Genomic DNA, 18,959 nt, shown 5'->3' with positions numbered 1-18,959 from the left:
AGTGATATTAAAGGCTTTGGTGGAAGCCGCGGTGACTTGAGGCAGATCGTCATTGCTGTATTGCTCGCGTGTGTGTATGGCTGTTTGACAGATGCATTGTTTTTTTTTTTTTTTCCCCAGTGAATAACCAAGTGAGCTAACATTAAGGAAAAATCACACAGTGCATCATGGCTGGAGAAATTTTTTTTTCTAGGAGAAATATTTTTCTAGGTCAATTATAGCATTTACTCTTTTATGTTTCCTCAAGCATTTGGAAAGATTTTTTTTCCAAGGTGTGAAATGATCCTAGGAAGCTCACTCTTTTTCGTCCTTTTTCCCCCCATTACTGTATATATTTCTAGGGTTAGCATTTATCTTCATCCTCCATCTCAAAAGGCCAACTTGCACTGTTGTTTCAGGCTGTGGTAAAAGAGTCTGAGCAGCTGTCTTGGAGATTGTTGCAAAGCTTGTTCCAGTCGATATGAATTAGGTGTAACCACAATCCCTGCTCTCTTCTCCCCCCTCTCCCCTGCCTCTAAATTAAGTGGGTTGCGGAGTGAGAGTCCTGAAGTGGTTTGCTTCCGTGGTCTGGCCTTGCACGGCTGCTGGGACTACCTTAGAAGTGAATCTGCTGGTTGCTGCACATTTTTTTTACTACTAGAGTTGGTTTTGGAAGAACGTGTTCATGTTGAACATGTACAGAATTGAAACCACGAAGAATAACACTCAGTGAATTTTTGGGCTGAAGTCCTGTGCTGGGGATGGCTCAGGAGAGCCTGGGTTTCTGGGCTGCTTTTCCTAACCAAGCTGGCGGGGATTCTGTGTTGTGTGAGGGAGGAGACCCACCTGGACCCTGATGGCAGTCGGCTTGCTCTGCAATTCTGGCTGAGGTCTTCTTCAGCTGGGATAGTCGTAGCAATAACCTGGTGCTGGAGTTGCAAGGGTAGAAAGCTTTCATTCACAGTGCACCAGGTAACTCCTGAAACAGAGTTCAGCAGTGTGAAAAGAGTATTTAATCCTTACCACTCAACGGGGGGGGAATTAGCCAAACATTCCCTTCTCCACAAAACATGTATGTGGTGTCTATTGTCCCTCTTACACTGTCAGAAAAGTTATGTACGAATCCATCTCCTACCCCTGTGCTACCTCCTTGACTTTCAGGTCACAAATTTGACTGTAGGCCATTCTCTGGAAACCTAAGGTCTCTGCCTACCCATTTCTGACCATCCAGGCTGCCTAGCAAGCAGTCTCACTTGCATGAGCTCGTTGTCCTTGGTTGCCATTGTGCTAATTTTGTTATCCTCGTCAGTAATCAGGAAGGCTTTATGCAACCTTTGCTGGAGATGATTATTATTTTATATTATCAGTTTCCCCAGCTGCCTGCCTGCAGTCTGTATGTGAGCACTGAATTTCAAGTTGATGCTATGGTTTTCATTCAGACACCAGTAGTCCTTGCCAGCTAGGTCAAGTGCTGATTTATCTTACAGTTCAAATGCACTCTCTTATTTTTCATGTCTGCTTGAAATTGTGCAGTTTACCAAATTTCCTTTATTTTCCTTTGGCTGAGAACTTCCCTCTGAATGATCACTCAATTCCACTTCTCTGTTGATCTCCAGATCCAGGCCTGTCATTACCATGGACATCTCCATTTTCCTGCCTGCGTCCATCAATATCACAGCTCCTCAGTGCCATGACGGCTTGCAGCCGGTGAACTGCCTCAATGTTACAGCGTGCTTTCGCTTCAGTGGCAAGCGTGTTCCTGGAGAAATAGGTAAGGTACCTGCGCCAGCCCTGGGCAGGGGCACGATAGCAGGTTGACCTGGAGTCGAGGGCTCCCTTTGGAGTCAGTAACAGAGCTTTTATGTGAAATAAGTTGTTTCAAGGTGAACTGGGATATCCAATTCCAGAAAGTTGGAGGCTCCCTGGGAACTTTCTTGGACATGTTTTTACCTTCTGATGAGGTTGACATGATACTGGCGCAGTTTCTTCCTCAGTGAAAGGAGGGAAATGTGTCCTTGGGCTTACTGCAAGGACAGAGAACACAGAAGCAATTGATGCTTTGTAAGTTCATATTCCCTGTTTACCTCTTGACAACATATTTCTGTATCCATATCCTCTATCAATGTTATCAGAAAGCAGGTGTGATTTGCTCTGGATTAATAGTTTTTGAAAGTCTACAAGGAGCTCTTGAAACAGAGCCCTATAAATCTGAATTCCTACCAGACGTGAGCAAATCCTTTTCTGTGCATCAGTTTACCTGTCTGTAAAATGATTATAAATAGCCCACTATTTTACTGATGGCAAGAATATCTTCCAGGTTAGTTAGTGTCTGAAAAACACACGGAGTTTCTCAGGTCAATGGAATTGTGTAAGGTGTGTAATTGTGCAAGCCTATACGTCTTGGCTGCATTAAAATATTACTTATGTCTTTCACATCCCAATGTTTAAAGTCTTAGATGTTGCGTGAAGTGGTATGGGATAGATACAGCGTTTCTAAATATTGTAAGGTCTGGGTTTGTTTAGTTCAGCCACGATGTTTTACCTTCGCCGTGCGTTAGGAATGACAGAGGACTTGCAGTGTGCTGCTCAGGGAAGATATCTCAGCCTCACAGCGTGCTGCATCTCTGCAGCGGGTCTGGTGAGGAGCTGGGGGAAGCAGTGCCTCCTCCTGCTCTGTGCCCCAGCCTTTCTGAGCCGCTAATCGAGAAGGGTGAGAGTTGCATCTGTGCATCCCAGTATGCAGAGCCTGCTGCAGTATTTGGATTTTAAATGAGTCGGAGAAGAAAAAGACTTCTTGCTACTTCTTCTGCCATTCACATGGAGTGAGAACTACAAGCTGCTTGTTGAAGTTGCTCTCTGCAGCTTGTCACTTTGTCACCTGAACAGCTCAAAAAAGTGGAGTTATTAAATTTAAGATTCCTCTGGATTCTAACACATTGGTGCAATGGAGACTTCAGTTTCTGTTTTTACACTTTTTCCTTCCCTGTAAATGATGACTCTCAGCAGACAAATACATGCTTTGATAAAGTATTTTTTGTACTGCCTGCTACTCTGTCAGTACTTATCTCCGAGTGCTCCAGGGGTGTTAATTCCTTTCTGAAAATCACTGAATAGATTTTCTGAATATCTAGGTTTTCTTATGTTCCTGGGGATACTGTTTAAAATGTTTCCTTTGCTTTAATTTAATATCTCTGGACCTGTGGCTAAGAAGTGAGCTGCCTTTTTTTCCAATCTAAATATCTGTTCCCCTTTTGTTTGCAAAAGACCTACCTTCTTGCTTCATCATGTCTTGTAAGAGCCAGTTGAATTACTCTGTGTTGTCATACAAACTGTATTCCTGATGATTTATTGTGGTGAAAGCACATGTGCATCTTCTTTGGCGAGTAACATCCACCTCATTACAAGGAATTTTTTTACTATTAAGTAGATGATTATAAAACTTCCAACCATTGTCTTTTTATACAATGCTTCTCGCAAAGTGATTTGTCTTGAAAACATTGCAGCCAGAACTATCTGACTGTCTAAAACCCCTTGGGGATATGATTTGGATAATATATCGCAAATAAGCTTTCAGTTTGTAATCTAACAGTCAGGACATTTTAATTATGTTGCAGTTGAAGAGTATCAATTAACAAAGGATGGAACAATTCATGGAAATATTGCAACGGTTCCTCTCCTGTGTGGTTAAATGTGGGGAAAAAAAAGAATATCCCTTTAAGTACATCGTTGTCCAGTTTAGACTCTGAAAGGCATATGGAGGTGTTGAAATGCTATGTCAAAGTTTTGTGGCTAAAAGTGTTGGGATTGTCTCATCTTCAGATGTCTGGGGGCGGTCTGTTAAGTCAGACGACGAGAACACAGTGCTGACTGGGAACACCACTCCCCTAAGGCTTGTCAGTGTGGACGCTCAAGACTGCTGCTTACTGGTGAAAAGCTGGGTGTTGCTCTTGCTTTTGGGCAGCTGAAGTTGGTCACCTACTACACAATGTTTAGAAAGTCAAGCTGAACATGCAGGCAGCATTCTTCTGTGGCAAATGTGTGTCTTCAGTGCTTATTTGAACGTGTGGTTATTTTGTTAACTGGCATGTGAAGGAAGGTTGTCTTCATCAAGCACTGCCTCACACTTGCATATAAACCTTTCCCACCCTCTTTTTTTTTTTTTTTTTCCCCCTTCTAGTGGTAGTTGCAATACTGCTGATCATGTGACAGCTATCTGAGGATCTGTGTTTATTGGTACTGCTTGATACTGCCAATGACAGTATAATTCCCATCCATTTTGTGGATACTGTTTGCAGACTACGGTCTTCAGAAGTATGAATTTATTGCTGAAGTGGTTTCGTCTGAACAAAGAGCCATGCTCAAGTGAAGCATGTGCTCTGCACTGTGTGCCAGGCATTGTCTGACCCTTCACTCTGCCTCAGCGCTTGCTGGAGAGCTGAGTGTCTAGTCATACGCCCACTGACAGAGACAGCCTCTGGTACATCTTGGATGTGTGAGAAATACGGCATTTTAAGTTTTCACTCTTTCACCCCGGAATCTCACTCAGGCTGTTCCTCCCTCACTTGAGGGGCCATTGCTTTGTCTCTCCTGGGGTCTCTGTATCTGCAGAAAAGGCAGGGATGAGAGAAAGGCCTTTCCTAGCCTGGATGAGCAGACTTGAGCCTGTTCAGACCATGCACTTCTGGGTGATCAGGACAAGAAAACAGAGGCTGCTGGCATTTCTGTGCATCAAGCGCTGCTTCTGCATTCATCCCCACAGGAGAATGGAAATAAACTTTCAATCCCTCCTCACTCCTCTCTGCTTCAGGGCTGCCTTCAGCCCTGTGAGGGCACGACTCTTGCATCATGACTACGTATGTGCCACTTAGGATGAAAATCCATTATAAAATGCCTTCTGCCATGTACTTGGTTTGTCTGTTACTGGCTGGAGTAACTCGCCCGGTCTGTGGGCTGGTGGTCCTCTTGCAGGTATGACCAAAAATTTCTCAGAAGGAGCTGTTATTGAAGCTTTTAGGCATTTAACTTTAGTTATGGGAAAGGAACAGTCATTAGAAAAAAAACAAGCCCTTCATCTGAGCTCATCAAATCCATGCCAGAGTTTTATTTTGATCGTGTGAAGTTGGGTGGGCAGATCCATGGAAACATTTCTAACCAGACCTGCTTAAAGCTGCTGGACAAATATTTGAAGGCATTACCTGCAAGAGTTAATTCACTAGCAAAAACTTGCCTCCCGATCTCCTACTGGAGTGAGCAGGAGAAACTTACACCACCAGCAGCGCAAAGTTTGGCCAGTTATCTCCCCACCCTGTTTGCTTTTTGGAAGCAATGAAGCTGGGGAGGGGAAAAAAACCCACCTTACTCATGATATTTCAGTTTTTCCACTGATGTGACATCATTGGATATAACATAGAAACAAGTTGTCAAAATAAAGGGGAGGCGGGAGGGAGGATGGGAACTGTGCTGCTTGATTGAAAACATCCACTGCCATTTCAGAGAGACAGTAGCTGGGATCGCTTTGCTCAGAGGCCTGGTACGGGGCTCGTGTTGGGATGCGTCTCCATGCCTGCAGTGAGGAATTGTTCAGTGTCAGTAATATGTCACGCTTCCTTCGGAGAGCCTCCGAGCCTCCCCAGGCGCCCCTGCGAGCTCTGCAGCCCTGCCTTCCTTTGGTGCTCCTCCTTTGAAGAGAGCTGTGTCTCCCCGTGGAGCTTTTTGCCTCTGCCTACGCAGGGCCTGGGTTTGCTAACGGGTTTTCTTGTCTTTATTCTTGGGACACCGGTGCAGATCTCAGCATGTGTGCATGCATGTGGGGTCTTGAAAGCGGAAGAGAGACAATTGGGGATGGGTGTCGGACACACACACTTTAAAAAAGAAAAAAAACAGTTAAGAAAGAGACTGCTGGGATTTTTAACAGGCTAAACCCTGTGTTTCTGTTTAGGTGGTGCTCTTTAGTGGGACTGAACAAGCACCACTTCAGTGGGAGTTTTTGGTGCTGAGCTTGTCAAAGTTTGAAATGCTTTCAAGGCATTATCCTTCTAAGCAACTTATTCTGCCAAAAGCAAGCAAGCAAAAAAAAAAAGTTCAGGTGGAGCCCTGTCATGGTAGTTAGGCTGATTCCTCAGCTGTGGCTTTTCTTACTACCTAGGGTATGTCTCTGGTTGCTTTGCGTGAATTTGTGAGTGAGCTTTTCATCAGAATGCAACACACTGCAAATGGAAGTGAGGTCAGTTTGAATAATGTGAATTATGAATGTTCCCAGAGACTTTTGCACCAAGTTTTACAATATCATTAAATAAATTCTTCAAAGTAGTGAAATTTTGGTGGAGAAATGATTGGAGGCGATAGCATTGGCAGTAGTGTTAATTTAGAGAGATTAGGATTTTCATTGATTTAAAAAAAAACCCACCACAAAACCAAATAAAAACACAACAAATCCCAGCAAAGACCCCTTGCTGAAATTTGGTATAGAAGACCTCAGTCCAGGAATGTGTTACATCTACATGTATTGTTTATAAAATTCTGGCTTAAAAAAGTTTACATTTATGGGGAGCATATTATCTGGCATCAATCATTTAGGACTTAAAACATAAATAAAAGCCAAAGCAATAATTTGGCAAGCACCCTACATATGTAACAAATCAGCACAGGAGCTGGTGCTCGCTGTTGTTTACAAAGATTATCTACTAATTAAGCCATTCATAGTGAGCCAATCTCATGGTATTCCCATTATTGCCTTGATAACAGCTGAAATGAATACAGGCTGTGGTCTGTGATGAGTCAAAGGACCTCACAGCCAGTGTTTCCTTTGCCTGTAGAAAGCAGCAGGACAAGTGGTCATGCTTCTGTTGCAGTTTCATTGCTCTTGTTGTTGCATTTACCAAAAGGAAAGGTATAGTCAGCTTGGATTATTTAATCGTTGGACAACTACTTCAGGTGATAAATAAGTTTTCTTTTTGGACACAGATACATCTAGTCACAAACCAACCGATTGTGTTAAGCTACCTATCCCGTAGAACAGCAGGAAACAGGATTTACAGAGATACAGCTCGTTAGTCTCTGGGTATGTCTTCTATAAGCTGCCAGGGATGTGTAACATCTAAGAGGGGGATACTGAGTGCAAGGCAGTGACCTGTAGTTAAGTTCTAAATGCTAAGATGACTGCAAATCAACAAAAGTAATTGTCAGGAAGTGCCACATTCTGGCTGACATTTGTATGGTTTGTGCTGTTCTAGAAGGAAAGCAAAGCTTGAGGCGGCTGCTGCTGCTGTTGTTGTTTGTGTTGCATTTTTGCTTTTTCTGTTAGCGACATAGTTTAAGCATCTTTTGTTTCTTTTTTTTTAATTAAGTGTGCGTGTCTAGGTGTATTTTTACACATCACTTCCTACAGGAGAGGATGGGCTGGGGAATGTAGCAACACGAAACCTGGGAGTATGTTAGTAATTGGATTTGGTTTTGTGCAGCCACAGGAAACTTAGTGATTGATTGAGGGCCTGCAGGGGTTGACCTTTCTTCAAGCACACATGCCCCGGGGGCAACAGGATCCATTGATAGGTGGCTAGAAAATAACTATTGTTTACTGACATCCTTTGTTTTCTTCTTCTTCCTTTTTAAAACAGGTTTGAATTATAACTTGACTGCTGATGTGGCAAAGAAGGAAAAGAGCCAGCAACCCAGAGTTTACTTTGTGACTTCTGGAGAGACGGCGGGGCAGATAACAGAGAAGTTACAACTGTCATACATGCAGGAAAAGTGTGAGCATTACCTAGCGTATGTCAAGGTCAGTTCATTCCTGTCCTTCCTTACGTTGGCCTCGCTGCAATTCCACTTTTTTTTTTTTTTTTAAATATCCAACCAATTAAAGTGGTGCTGCTTGGCTTCAGATGTTCTTTGTTTTCCTGACAGGTGGATGAAGTTTTTTGGGTGGAAGCTCAGAAGTTCTTGCTTGGCATGATTTGTCAGTCTGAGCACCATCAGGCCTTCAAGACCTGGTGCCAGGAATATGTATTTTATTTACTTTTGATCAGGTGTATTTTTGGGGGATTTCTTTCTTCTTTTGCTTGGCTTGTTGCTACACTTGTTATACTCAAAATAAGGAGGCAAAGTTTTGTTTTGGCAGGAGCAGCAGGTTTAGTGTTTAGTTTTGTGTCAGGTCTGACTGCACCAGGGGCTGGTGATGCAATCTGCATGGGAATGGCAGGATAACATGGGGTCTGTCCTGAAGCAGTTGGGCTCTTGGGTTTCAAGAGCACCCTGGATTTCATCTGGGCTTGAAAATAGCAGTGGGATAACTTAATTTCACATGTCTCATGGTCCTACGGATACAGAGAGCGCTTTCCAGACATGCTGGGACATAGAAAGATCTGTTCTTCCTGTGACTAACTCTTCGTCCAGGGTCTGCTAGGACTGTAGTTATTTTCGCTTGGCAGCTGTTGAAGAAATGTCACCTAGGTGCCATTCTGTTTGCAAAGCAAGTGCAATAGTTTTCTTCTCAGCTGAGAAATTTATAGAATGGATTTTAAAATTATATAGGAAGGAGATTTATCTTTTAAACCACATACATCTTACAAGCACTAATCTGTATCACCAGTCTAGCGGGACGTATGGTCGATATGCAACTCCACACCTCCTTACTGAAGGACATATTCCCATAGATGAGTGTGACCTAAACTCAATGGATATCACTTGGCACTGTCTTGTTTTGAGAATCCAGCAGGTCCAGACATCCCTAAATGTACAAACTTTTCCAGGAAGCTTCTTTGTACCTAAAAACGGTGAGAACAGGAGATAAAACTCATCCTTTGACTTTATCAACATTTTGTGCATGGCTGTTCAGAGAAAATAAAATAAATAAAGGGACCACCAAGGAAGAAATGCTATCCTGTTAATTTGTGTGGATCTCTGGGAAGAGACTAGATATCTTCCATGTTTTTTTGTTTCTGGAACAACCTTTGCTTTCTGCTGTGGAAAAGCTCGTTAAAGAAAATGTAGACCTATGAGATTACCATTACTTAGAAAATATGGCTGTGAGTTTACTAATTCTGGTCTTTCTCAAATGAGCATATCTGGTTAGGCTTTAATGTATTGAGTTTGGATGAAAAGGAGCCATATGCCTTTCTATCTTAACCCAGTAATGATTTCTTTCACACTAGCCCTGTTGTAGTTTTTGGCTACTACGCAGAATTCATTAAAGAGCTACATATGCCCAGAAAACTACTTACTTTACTGTAGCATTTCTAGCTGTTGGGAATGCAGAGGTAAGAACTATTTTTCTGGAAAACTCCTGGGAAATTTTATTTTCATAGGCAAGAGAAACACTTAAGCATGTTTAAAAATACCAACAACTTAAAGCAAAACAGCTGGTTAACAAACACGGCTACTGGCTTTCTGTATGATATAAGCAGCTATTTTTCACAGTTGGAAGAATAGCAGGAAGTGTCGTTTGTTCGTGTAACGGAGGATGCAAAGTAGTGGAGAAAGATAGTCCCTGTGCTTTCATGGGAAAGGTGATATGATCCACGAGGCTACATGACATCAGAAACATCAAAGAGAGCCCTGCAGACTCTGGAGGAGTGGAAATGGGGTCATGATCTTTCACTGCTATCCTTAAGTAACAGCTAGTAAAACAAAAACAAAAACCCTGAAAAACAAAAAACTCCCCAAACTCCAACCGGAAATCTCCTTGATTGCATAGTTTTGTGATGGAATAGGTGATAGATAAAAGATGTGGGCTTAAAAATATATGAACTATTTCACTTAGGCTTTCCTCTTTCCTTTTATTTACTGTATGCCAGATGAATTCTCCTCTGTGGCAAATCAAGTTGTTTGCAGTTGCATCCTTAATCTGTTCACTTTATTATTGTTCATTTGAATTGCTGGTGACAAATAGGTTTATACGGTAATGTGAGTATGTCAGTTCTGGACTGCCTGTGATCAAGAATAGAGAAGCTGTCTGGACTTGTGCATGATCTCATGTGCTAGCTTGACAAACCCTACTAGGTAAACAAGGCGTCCAATCCAAATGGCACACAGCAGAGCTCTGTAGGTTATGTTAGTTAAATGAAAGCCCGTGCCAGGCCTTGCTGGATGACATTGTCTTACCAACATGTAGTTCTAGCATGCTGGAGCCATAAAACAGAAGGACTGAGAAAAGTAGTGAAAAAAGTAGACCTACACAAGCTTGCTGCAATTTCTTTTGACGGATTTGATCTCAAGAGACCCCAGTGAAACAGAGCACTAAAAGAGTTGCAGTCTGCAAATAAACTGATGGGGATGCTCATTAAATCGTTTTGCAATTGATAAGTGTCAATGTTTTGAGCGTGACTCCTTTCTTATTTGTGGTTCCATCTCAGGGCAGGAGCTACTGTTCTTATTGCTGCTACTGAATTTGAGTATTAAAGTCTGTCTTTTCTCATAACTGTGTGACTGAGGTAAGTGGATCTCAGAAGGTTTGTAGGATATGTGTAGCTCAGAGCTTGATCTTGTACAAGGCAGGCTACCAAATTACAGCTCAGGTTGCTAGAATTATGGTAGTTTATGAGAAAATGTGTTTTTCTGGTTGAGAACAGAGAATGAAATGGAAATGCTTTGGGACTTCAAAACACTTTGAGTTTGGTTTTGTAGTGGGCATGGGGAAGTAGAGAAGAGATGCAATTTTCTGACTTTTTTCTTTTTTTTTGTTCCTCTTCATTGGAACTGTTTGATTTCTAGTTAAGAAACTTTAATTCTTTAGTATACATAGACAATAATTCCAATACTCACAGCACCTCAGGTGTCATCTACAAAAGCTGCATTTGTTTTAATTTAAACAACCTTTGGAGGTTTGACTGATACATTCAGTAGAAAATGGACAGCTGGTGCAAGTGGCTATTAATTGAGAAGTTCAGGAGCATCGCTGTTTTTTTTCATGTCAGTGTGTAGCTGATCCCCACCATCTCTCAGGACGTGCTTTGCTGCTGGACAGTTCCTCCTCTGGCCGTCTGGGAGTGATGGTGCTGCCACTACAGACCTTCTCTTCTTCAGCGGTGATAAAACTACTAACAGCAGATAAATACTTTATGTGGTAACTATCGTTCAATTTTGCTGGAGGAAAATGAAGCAAAAATTTAAATCTTATTAGCTTTTTTTTAAAGGGGTTTGGTTTTTGGTAGAAGAAATGGCAAACATAATGTGAGAAAATGGAACGTGGTGCTAAGAAAAGAAGCAGAGGTTGCAGAAGGGGGTGGAAGCAGAAAAGATGAAGAAAATAAATGGGTTTGGAGGCTTTAGAAGTGTCTCCTTAATCTTAATATCTGGGCCTGCAGCTGAAATGTAGAGTTTTCTCTTGGGAACTGCACTCGTTTGGTGCTCAGAAGACTTGAGCTATGTGTTTAAGACATGCTGTGATCAGGACGTTGACTCTGAGGAAACATTGTTTCCCCTTTCCAGTAACTGCCCTGGTTATTTCCTGCTTATGTGGGCTCCCCTAATATTTAGGGTAGATTTACCTGTGGATAGGACAAGAGAATTTGACGCAGACAGCAAAGTACGTTGTGCCCGCAAATTTATGCGGAGTCAAATCTCATCTTCCTTGATTTATCATGAAGGTGTAATGGTGATGATAGTGAAAGCCCCTTGTACGATTCCTGCATTTTTTAAAGAAGGACTGTCTGGTTTCTTACCCCACCACAGGCCAGCCAGCTGGGCTGCCTGTTGCTACCAGTCACTGCTGTCTGTGTGCAGAGTGAACGTTGTAATAGCTTCAAACACCATCAACAGTCCTGGCACATGATTAAAACAGACGCAGCATTTATATTTTCAAGAGATCTTTATCTTGGTGACTGACATTGTTTTTAGCAGTCTCATGTTGCTCATCGTATTAAGTCTTAATGGATCCGGCTGTAGCTCATGGGGAGGATGGGGCGGAGAAGCAACAGGAGCGTGATACCAAAGGCTTTTCATAATGGCGTGTAGGTGATGAGCTCGTGCTGTGTTTGTACAGGCAGGTTTGGAATAAAATGCCGCCTTTTCAACAGAAATTGCACAGCTACCTCTTGTTCACTGCTGAATTCTGTAGCCAAAAATTTGCCTTCTTATAAGTATGTTTCTGGCTGTTGTCTGCCATGCATCACTGTTACCTCAGGTCTCTAAAGATACTCTGGGCTGCTGATCTCGCACAACTTCATCTCTAGTGCTTGCCAATTTTAGTCACTGTCTGTGGTTGTGATTGTTTCTCCCTCTGTAACTGTTTGATCTCATCTGAGGGGGATGCATGTATTAAAGCCTTTTATTCTTAATTCATAGTAATCTGGCTTTTTTCTAGAGTCTGGGTAGCAAAGCATTCAGTCTCACAGTCATGTGTGATGTAGAGGTGGTATCACCTTGATCATTTGCAAGATGTACTTTCTTCTGAAAGTTGCCTGCCTGTGAATTAACATCTCTATGTTAAGGTTTGACTGGTGGTGTTACAGGATACAGACATGCAGCCAGAGACACTAAAGAGCTTATTTTGAAGGTTGGTTTTTTTTTAATGGGATTGGTTTCTCTCATACTGTCAACATGGAGCCTTTGGAGGGGGGGCGTTGAGCAGAGCTTGGTGGCTCACTCTTAGCAAGGCCTTTCCTGGGACGCTGGCGCTGTGAGCGATGGATCATGTGTTGGATGTGGATGATAAGAACCACTTTGCAGCGGAAGAAGTGAAAACCAGGCCCTTGGCAAGTGAGTGCAGCTCCTCTCGGTAGTGACCCAACTGGTCCTGCACACCTCTCCCTGGGAGAGGAGAGAAGTCGGAGCAAGTCAGGGGATAACACTTGAAGCAGAAATTGTTTTCATAGCAGCAACAGCTATGAAAACTTAGTCACGATTTATCTAGGATTTCACAGGGTTTGGACCACTGGGCAGGCAAAGGGAGCGCTGACCTGTTCCAGCCTGCAGCAGGAAGTTTATCATTGCTGGAAGATGAAAGCTGCTGTGTAGTTTTGCCAGGAATGATGACTGCAGTGAGATTCAGCGCTAAGACCAAGAGCAGAGCTGATATCTTTGGGTTTGTTCCTTTTTGTTGTTTTGTATAACTTTTTTTTTGCCCTTTTGCGGAGCCAACTGGAGAAACTGTCAGGCCGAGCCAGATGCAGTCATAGCATATGTTCAGCCTTAAAGGGCTGTAGGATAGGTGGGGTGATCATGAAGCACAGGGGTTTATTTACAGAAGCATGCTTTCTGGAACAATTCTGTTTTCCAAAACTGCGCAAAGTGTGCTCGTAATCTATTAGCACAGCCCGCCTCCCCTCCAGCAGAGCAAAATAAATATAATCTTAGCAAAATAAAGACAGTGTTTTCTGTTGCCTTACTCTGTAAAGTGATCAACCCTCTCCTTTCAGATACACTCTGGCCGGCACTGTGTACAGCTGATGTCTCACCTTGAAAAATAAGCCAGGGAGAAGAGAAGCTGCATTTTTTTTTCCCTGAGTGGCTCATATGGGCAAGGGAAGAGCAGTTGTTAGCTGCATAACTATGGGTTCCTTTTCACGGCCTCTTAAGTACAGGGATTTAGATGTACCAGAAAGAGTATTAGGAGTTGGTGGGAAGACTGACATCTTTGAGCTGAGCTTTAACTATATCAAGATTTAAATACTGCTAATGACCATGGAGTTGTCTTTGGCTTTTCCAAAGGTTTTTGCAAGGTTCACCAAGAGCAAGTAAGATTGTGTTTCAAGGGTGAGCTTATAGTCAAGTTTGAAACTGTCCTGCACAATGTGGCCAAAATGAAGCTGCCAAATATGCCTGGCACTAGCATTCTTTCAGAGGGGACCCATGCTGCAAGTAGTTAAGTGCTGTAAGATCTGCTAGGGCTGGTAGTGCAGCTACATGGGAGAGCAAATTGTAGCAGATATTGTGCTATTAGCTGTTTGGGGGCTTTTTACTGGGCAGTGTAGCTAGTAGGGCTGTTTGGTAGCCCAAGGGTCTTGTGTCCTGAGGCCAGTTGGAGATTTTCAGCTGTGAGCTGGAGGCAGAGGTTTTGTCCAGATGCCCTCCTCTGCCCATCTTCCCAGGTTTTTAAAGAAATAACTTTTTTTTTTTCTCCTCACACTGGTAGATGATATAACTGGGTTGCAAAGGTCTCCTCCTTTCTGGTTTGAGAGTGTCTTTGAATGTTTTCTGCTCTATACGAAGCTTGTCCATTATAAAAAGAATGAAACAAAAAAAAACCCCATCCTATTTCAAGTTTTAGCAAGGTAACTAATTTTACTTTAGTTCACTATTGCTCTTCAACTTTTGCCAGCATGTATGAAAAAGGCCAAGTATGTTGTTTATAGCCCAGGCAGAAACTTGGTTGCTCTGGTCAAGCTGCTGTCAGACAAAGTGCCTGGTTAATCACATTCATGAATCCAAGTAGAGAGATTTTATGCTCCCCAAATGAAATAAATATAATCTTGAATGAGGCTCAGTCAGTAGACTTACAGCACAGTGGCTGCTGAAATTCTGCTTTGCCTGTCTTGTATTTCTTTTTACCTGCCTTTTTTAAACTGTAGTGTTCCCTGCTAAACCCTAAAGGGATCCAAATCTTCAATCTTGAGCCCTTTGATAAACTTGTCCCTTTGATATATTCTGTAATGGGAAAGAAATATGATTTATTTTTCAAGTAGAGTCTCTCAAAAATACATATTTCTTAAGTTTAAACAGAGTTGAGAATTACTTTTATTGTTTGTAAAGTCTTAATGAAGTGTGACATTTCACTGCTGCTCTTAGACATTCAGTACCAGGTATATGCCTGGCTTTACTGTCTGCCCATTGATGTGTTTCTGTCTGATACTGTAGTTCCTCAAAAAGAGATTTCATTTGCAGGTTAAACCTTTTGCAGACTCAGGAGGGCCAGATTTAGGCCTGGATGGAGCATGGCTCTTTTAGGGAGGAGGATACCAGAGCCCACGGTTTGGAGAGACTGTCCATGGGGCTTTTGTCTGAGAGGAGTCGTTGCATTTCCCCGTGACGGCGCTTTCAGGAAGTGAATGGCCAAACAGAGATAAAAGAGGTGCTGCACTTTGTGCTAGGAAAAGTAATTTCAAAAGGCAGGTAATGATGGATAGGAATATTTTTGCTTTCTCTGGCACTCCTGGTTTACCAAAGAGCTTGTTTTCTCAGGTGGAAAGAAGCAGCAAAGAAGGCAACACTACCATTTTAGAAACTTTCTAAGCTTGTTTTTTGTACAGAGTGATATAAACTAAACACATGATGGCAAATTGTGCTGTAAAAGTTTATTAGTACTTCTTTGGGACAAATTTACACTTAGGGGGAATACGCTTAATGCTAGCGTATTGCTGCAGAAAATTACAATAGGGAACGGCCTGTTTGTTTTAGTGGTTTTCCTGTTTATAACACATGGAGGAATATCAGCCTGTGCGGTAATCGGACACACACATGTACACGGTCGGCTTATCCTGTCCAAACTGGGGAGTGCCTAAAATTATCACCCTTTCATTTTGCTACCCTTAGGAAGGAATGAGCAGGGCACTTCATCAGGAAACGTTGGAGGCAACTTCCAACAGAAAACTCCTCTCCAGGCTGAAAAGAAAACAATTAATTTTGCTGGCCGTGGCTTCTGGATATGTTCCAAACTTATAACCTCCTCGTAGTCAGAACAGACTTAAGTCTCCTGGGAGACTCTTACAGATGCTGTGTTTGGTTTGGGTGGCAACGCGTAATGCTAATCCAGTGCCCTAATTCATACCAAAAGTGCCTGACAATGTGTTTGAAGAAATGTGGGAGTAATAGGTTGCAGGCGTAGCGCTTTTTTGGCAGAAAATGCCTTTTCTCCCTTTCTCCCCCACTACGTAACTTCATTTGTGGAACTGAATTAGTCTTGGACTCCTGAGGTCCAGAAACAATTGAGGAAAGGCACATAACCTGTGCCGTTACCCTCATCCCTTTGCCCCCACGCGCCCACTGGCATTTCCATATACAGCGGGGTAGCTACAGATGGTATGGTTGTGCTGGTGATCAAAAGTTACATCCATGGTCATAGGCTTCCAGTTTGTTGCATAGTTTTAATTATCGATTCCCCTTGTAGAGCTCCGTGACCTCTCCTGGAGTCCCAGTTATTTTAGGGAATGTTAAGGATTCTGTACCGGGAACCTGCATGTTGTCCTACGCTAGCTGTGCTCCTCTGGAGATTTGAAATAGGTAGCTATCCGGGAGCTCAAATTGTTTTCCACTTGCCCACAATGTCTTTGACCTGATGGCATATGCTTAAGCTTGTTTCCTGACTTTATATACAAGATGTTCTTAAGGATTGGATGCATTAGGCAAATTAGCTTGTGCTTCTTCACTTTGGTGTGTCATGATTTTACAACGGCCTTTTCTCCCATCAAATGTTTGTGGCCACTGTGCTTGCTTTCAGTGGTCACTTTTGCTTTGAAAAAAGGATCATCTTGAAAATAAGCGTACTTCTGAAAGCTATCCTCAAAGCAGTGAAGTAGTCAAATTATAGGAATATGTGCAATCTAGTTTTTAGGGTTTGTTTCTTCCATTGGTGTCCTCTGGCTGGCTCACAGTATAATGTGCCATTTGTTTTCATCTGGTGTTAAAATTTGTATTGCTGCATGTGAATTACACAGCTTTAAAAGAACAGTTTTCAGAAGGGGATACTGTAAAGGCTGCATAGAACATAATTAACTGATTGATTCTTAAGCAAAAACTCAGTGTTAGTGCACCAGAGAGATTTCTCTGATCAAATTCCACCAAGAGCATGACGTAGCAACTAGAGTGTTTCACTGAAAATTTCACCAGAGGATCTTCTAGTCTGCCTTTATTGTCAAGTTATTGACCACTTTTTGTGCCTAAGTTGCACCTATTGGTGTTCATGATTTCTCACATCTAACATAAGCAGTTTCTTGTAAATAAGGTCATCCTTGAAATTATTTTGAACGTTTATCTTCTCCGCGAAAAACTGAAAAATACTTAATGGCTTTTGCATGCTTTTTATGCAAGTTGGTTTGTTTTGTTGCCATCTTGCTGTTCTAGCTATTTTTAATCTCTATTTATGTATAGGTTTTAAGGCACTGAATATGTTTTACTTTGTGATATGTGAATATGCCTAATACTTTAAGGCTAGGACTAGGTGATAGCCTGACTGTAATAACAAATAATAATGAAAAGGAAGAGAATCCTGCAATAGTTTATATTGCTTTTTGTTGTCCTGGGAGAAGACCTAGGTCTGGTGTTAAATTCTAGACTGAAATGGAAAGAGTTAGCTGTAAATCTAGGGGAATCTAATGTGAGAGTAAAGTAAATTTACTACTTCCTTCTTTTGGCACACACACTGTGTCACTTAAGACTTCCTTAGATGACAAAATAAGTTAAAAATACAACTGGTTAAACTTGTCATGACTTAGTAATTTTCATCCTATTAGCAGACACACAGCTTCTCATTTGGCAAGACTGGCTATAAGGGAACTGATATTAATGTAACTTTGGTGAGAAGAAAAGAGTGTAAAAATAGAAAACAACTAACAACAAATGTAAGTTAAAACAGGGTATGTCTTATATAAACTCATACCTTCTTTCACATATTTTTGACCTGCCAGGATATAGAAAGCACCAAATGAAACACACCATTAGCCATGAAAAAGTGGTTTTGGTGAAGTCCAAGTGTATAGCGATAATGGTATGATGGAAAGGCTTTTAAAATCCCTTCCTTGTAAGAGACTAAGCTCTATCACTCTGCATGCAAATTTGGCTTGTGTGCTCTTGGTCTGGGAGCTTGAAAGGATGCAAAAATTGAAAAGCCAGAAACTTCATCGTGCTCCAAGGAATGGGAAAAAAAAAAGTGTTGAAATATATGTAGAGTTTTTACCCTCTTGCATCTCCCCCTTTCACTGAGGACGGGCAGTGGATCATGGATGCTTTGAGAACTGACTGGATAGCTGAGTTTGTCTCTAAGATACCTTGAATGTTTTGAGGAAGTGTTGAGGTTTTCAGTCCTTAAATAATAATATAAAATGTGGCAAGTGTTTCTGCAAGTGCAGAAGCAGCAACAGTGTTGGAGTGGCACAACCTGTAAACTTTGATTTTTGCTCTTCAAGCTCTGCTCCGTCTTTCAGGTACAAAGTCTTTGAGACCAGAGTGAAAAATTGTAAAGCGGAACTTTTTTTGTTACTGTTTTCTCATAAGAATTTTCTTTATTCAGTGAAAACAGGTGGTTTCATGCAACTGTAATAGCTATAAACTACTCCCTTTAAATCATTGAGCAGATCACTGAGTGGTTCTGAATCACTCTTGGTTATGAGTCACTGGGGGAAACTGTTGCTTCATGCCCTGGTAAGTACAAAAGCCTGACAAATTCACATAGTAAAAATCCCAGTTTTGTATGAAAAATATTACCCTGTGAAAGTGAGTGAGTCCAGTTCCCATTTGTGGTGCATGACCCGCCCCCCACCCCAGAAGCAGCTTGCCCACGAAAGGCTGCTGGTTTGCCCCCATTCAATGAGCTCTGCAGTTCACAGTAAAGAGGAGGCTTGAGCCCTCCAGCTGTAATTGGCAACCCATGAGCTCCCTGTGACTTGGAGATGTCAGTGGGGGCCCTGGCGCATGCGAGCATTCAACCCATCCACTGCTTGACTGCAGTAAGGGAGCCGGAGGAGGTGGTTTCCATTTTTCTTGTGTTACCCATGTGATCACTTCCATGAAAGCTGCCCCTGTCCACTCTCGAATTGCAGCAGCAAAATTCATGAGCTGGCTTTGAGAGGCTGAGCCCTGGAGCGCAGCCAGGTTCGGCAGCCCAGTCCGCAGTCCGTGCTAAGACAACACAAGCACTGCAACCCTGGCAATAGAAATCAATGGCATAAGCTATCCCAGGCCTCAGCAAGAGGTGAGGATCTCACCTGGAGGCCAGAGCAGACCCTACTCACATGAGACAGCATTTTCAAAGCCTTTCCTGAACCCACTAAGTATTTCTGGCATGGGGGAATGAGTGAGTATTTAAGCCAGTTGGGATGGTGCTTCCACCTCTG

At 42.3% G+C, this 18,959-nt stretch overlaps 1 protein-coding gene across 1 annotated transcript in view; it reads left to right on the top strand.

The window, feature by feature from the left end:
- Window positions 1-18,959, top strand: part of ITGA9 (integrin, alpha 9) — a 221,539-nt gene that overhangs the window by 37,608 nt on the left and 164,972 nt on the right. The window contains exons 14-15 of the mRNA XM_009321898.1: window positions 1,596-1,750; window positions 7,596-7,756. Of these exons, the coding sequence (XP_009320173.1) occupies window positions 1,596-1,750; window positions 7,596-7,756 (316 nt within the window). The remainder of the gene's footprint in view (window positions 1-1,595; window positions 1,751-7,595; window positions 7,757-18,959) is intronic.

Source organism: Pygoscelis adeliae, unplaced genomic scaffold (assembly GCF_000699105.1).
Source record: "Pygoscelis adeliae isolate BGI_AS28 unplaced genomic scaffold, ASM69910v1 Scaffold194, whole genome shotgun sequence".
NCBI lineage: Eukaryota > Metazoa > Chordata > Aves > Sphenisciformes > Spheniscidae > Pygoscelis > Pygoscelis adeliae.
The sequence above is the reverse complement of the archived record's forward strand: the minus strand, read 5'-3'. Positions and strand labels throughout refer to the sequence as shown.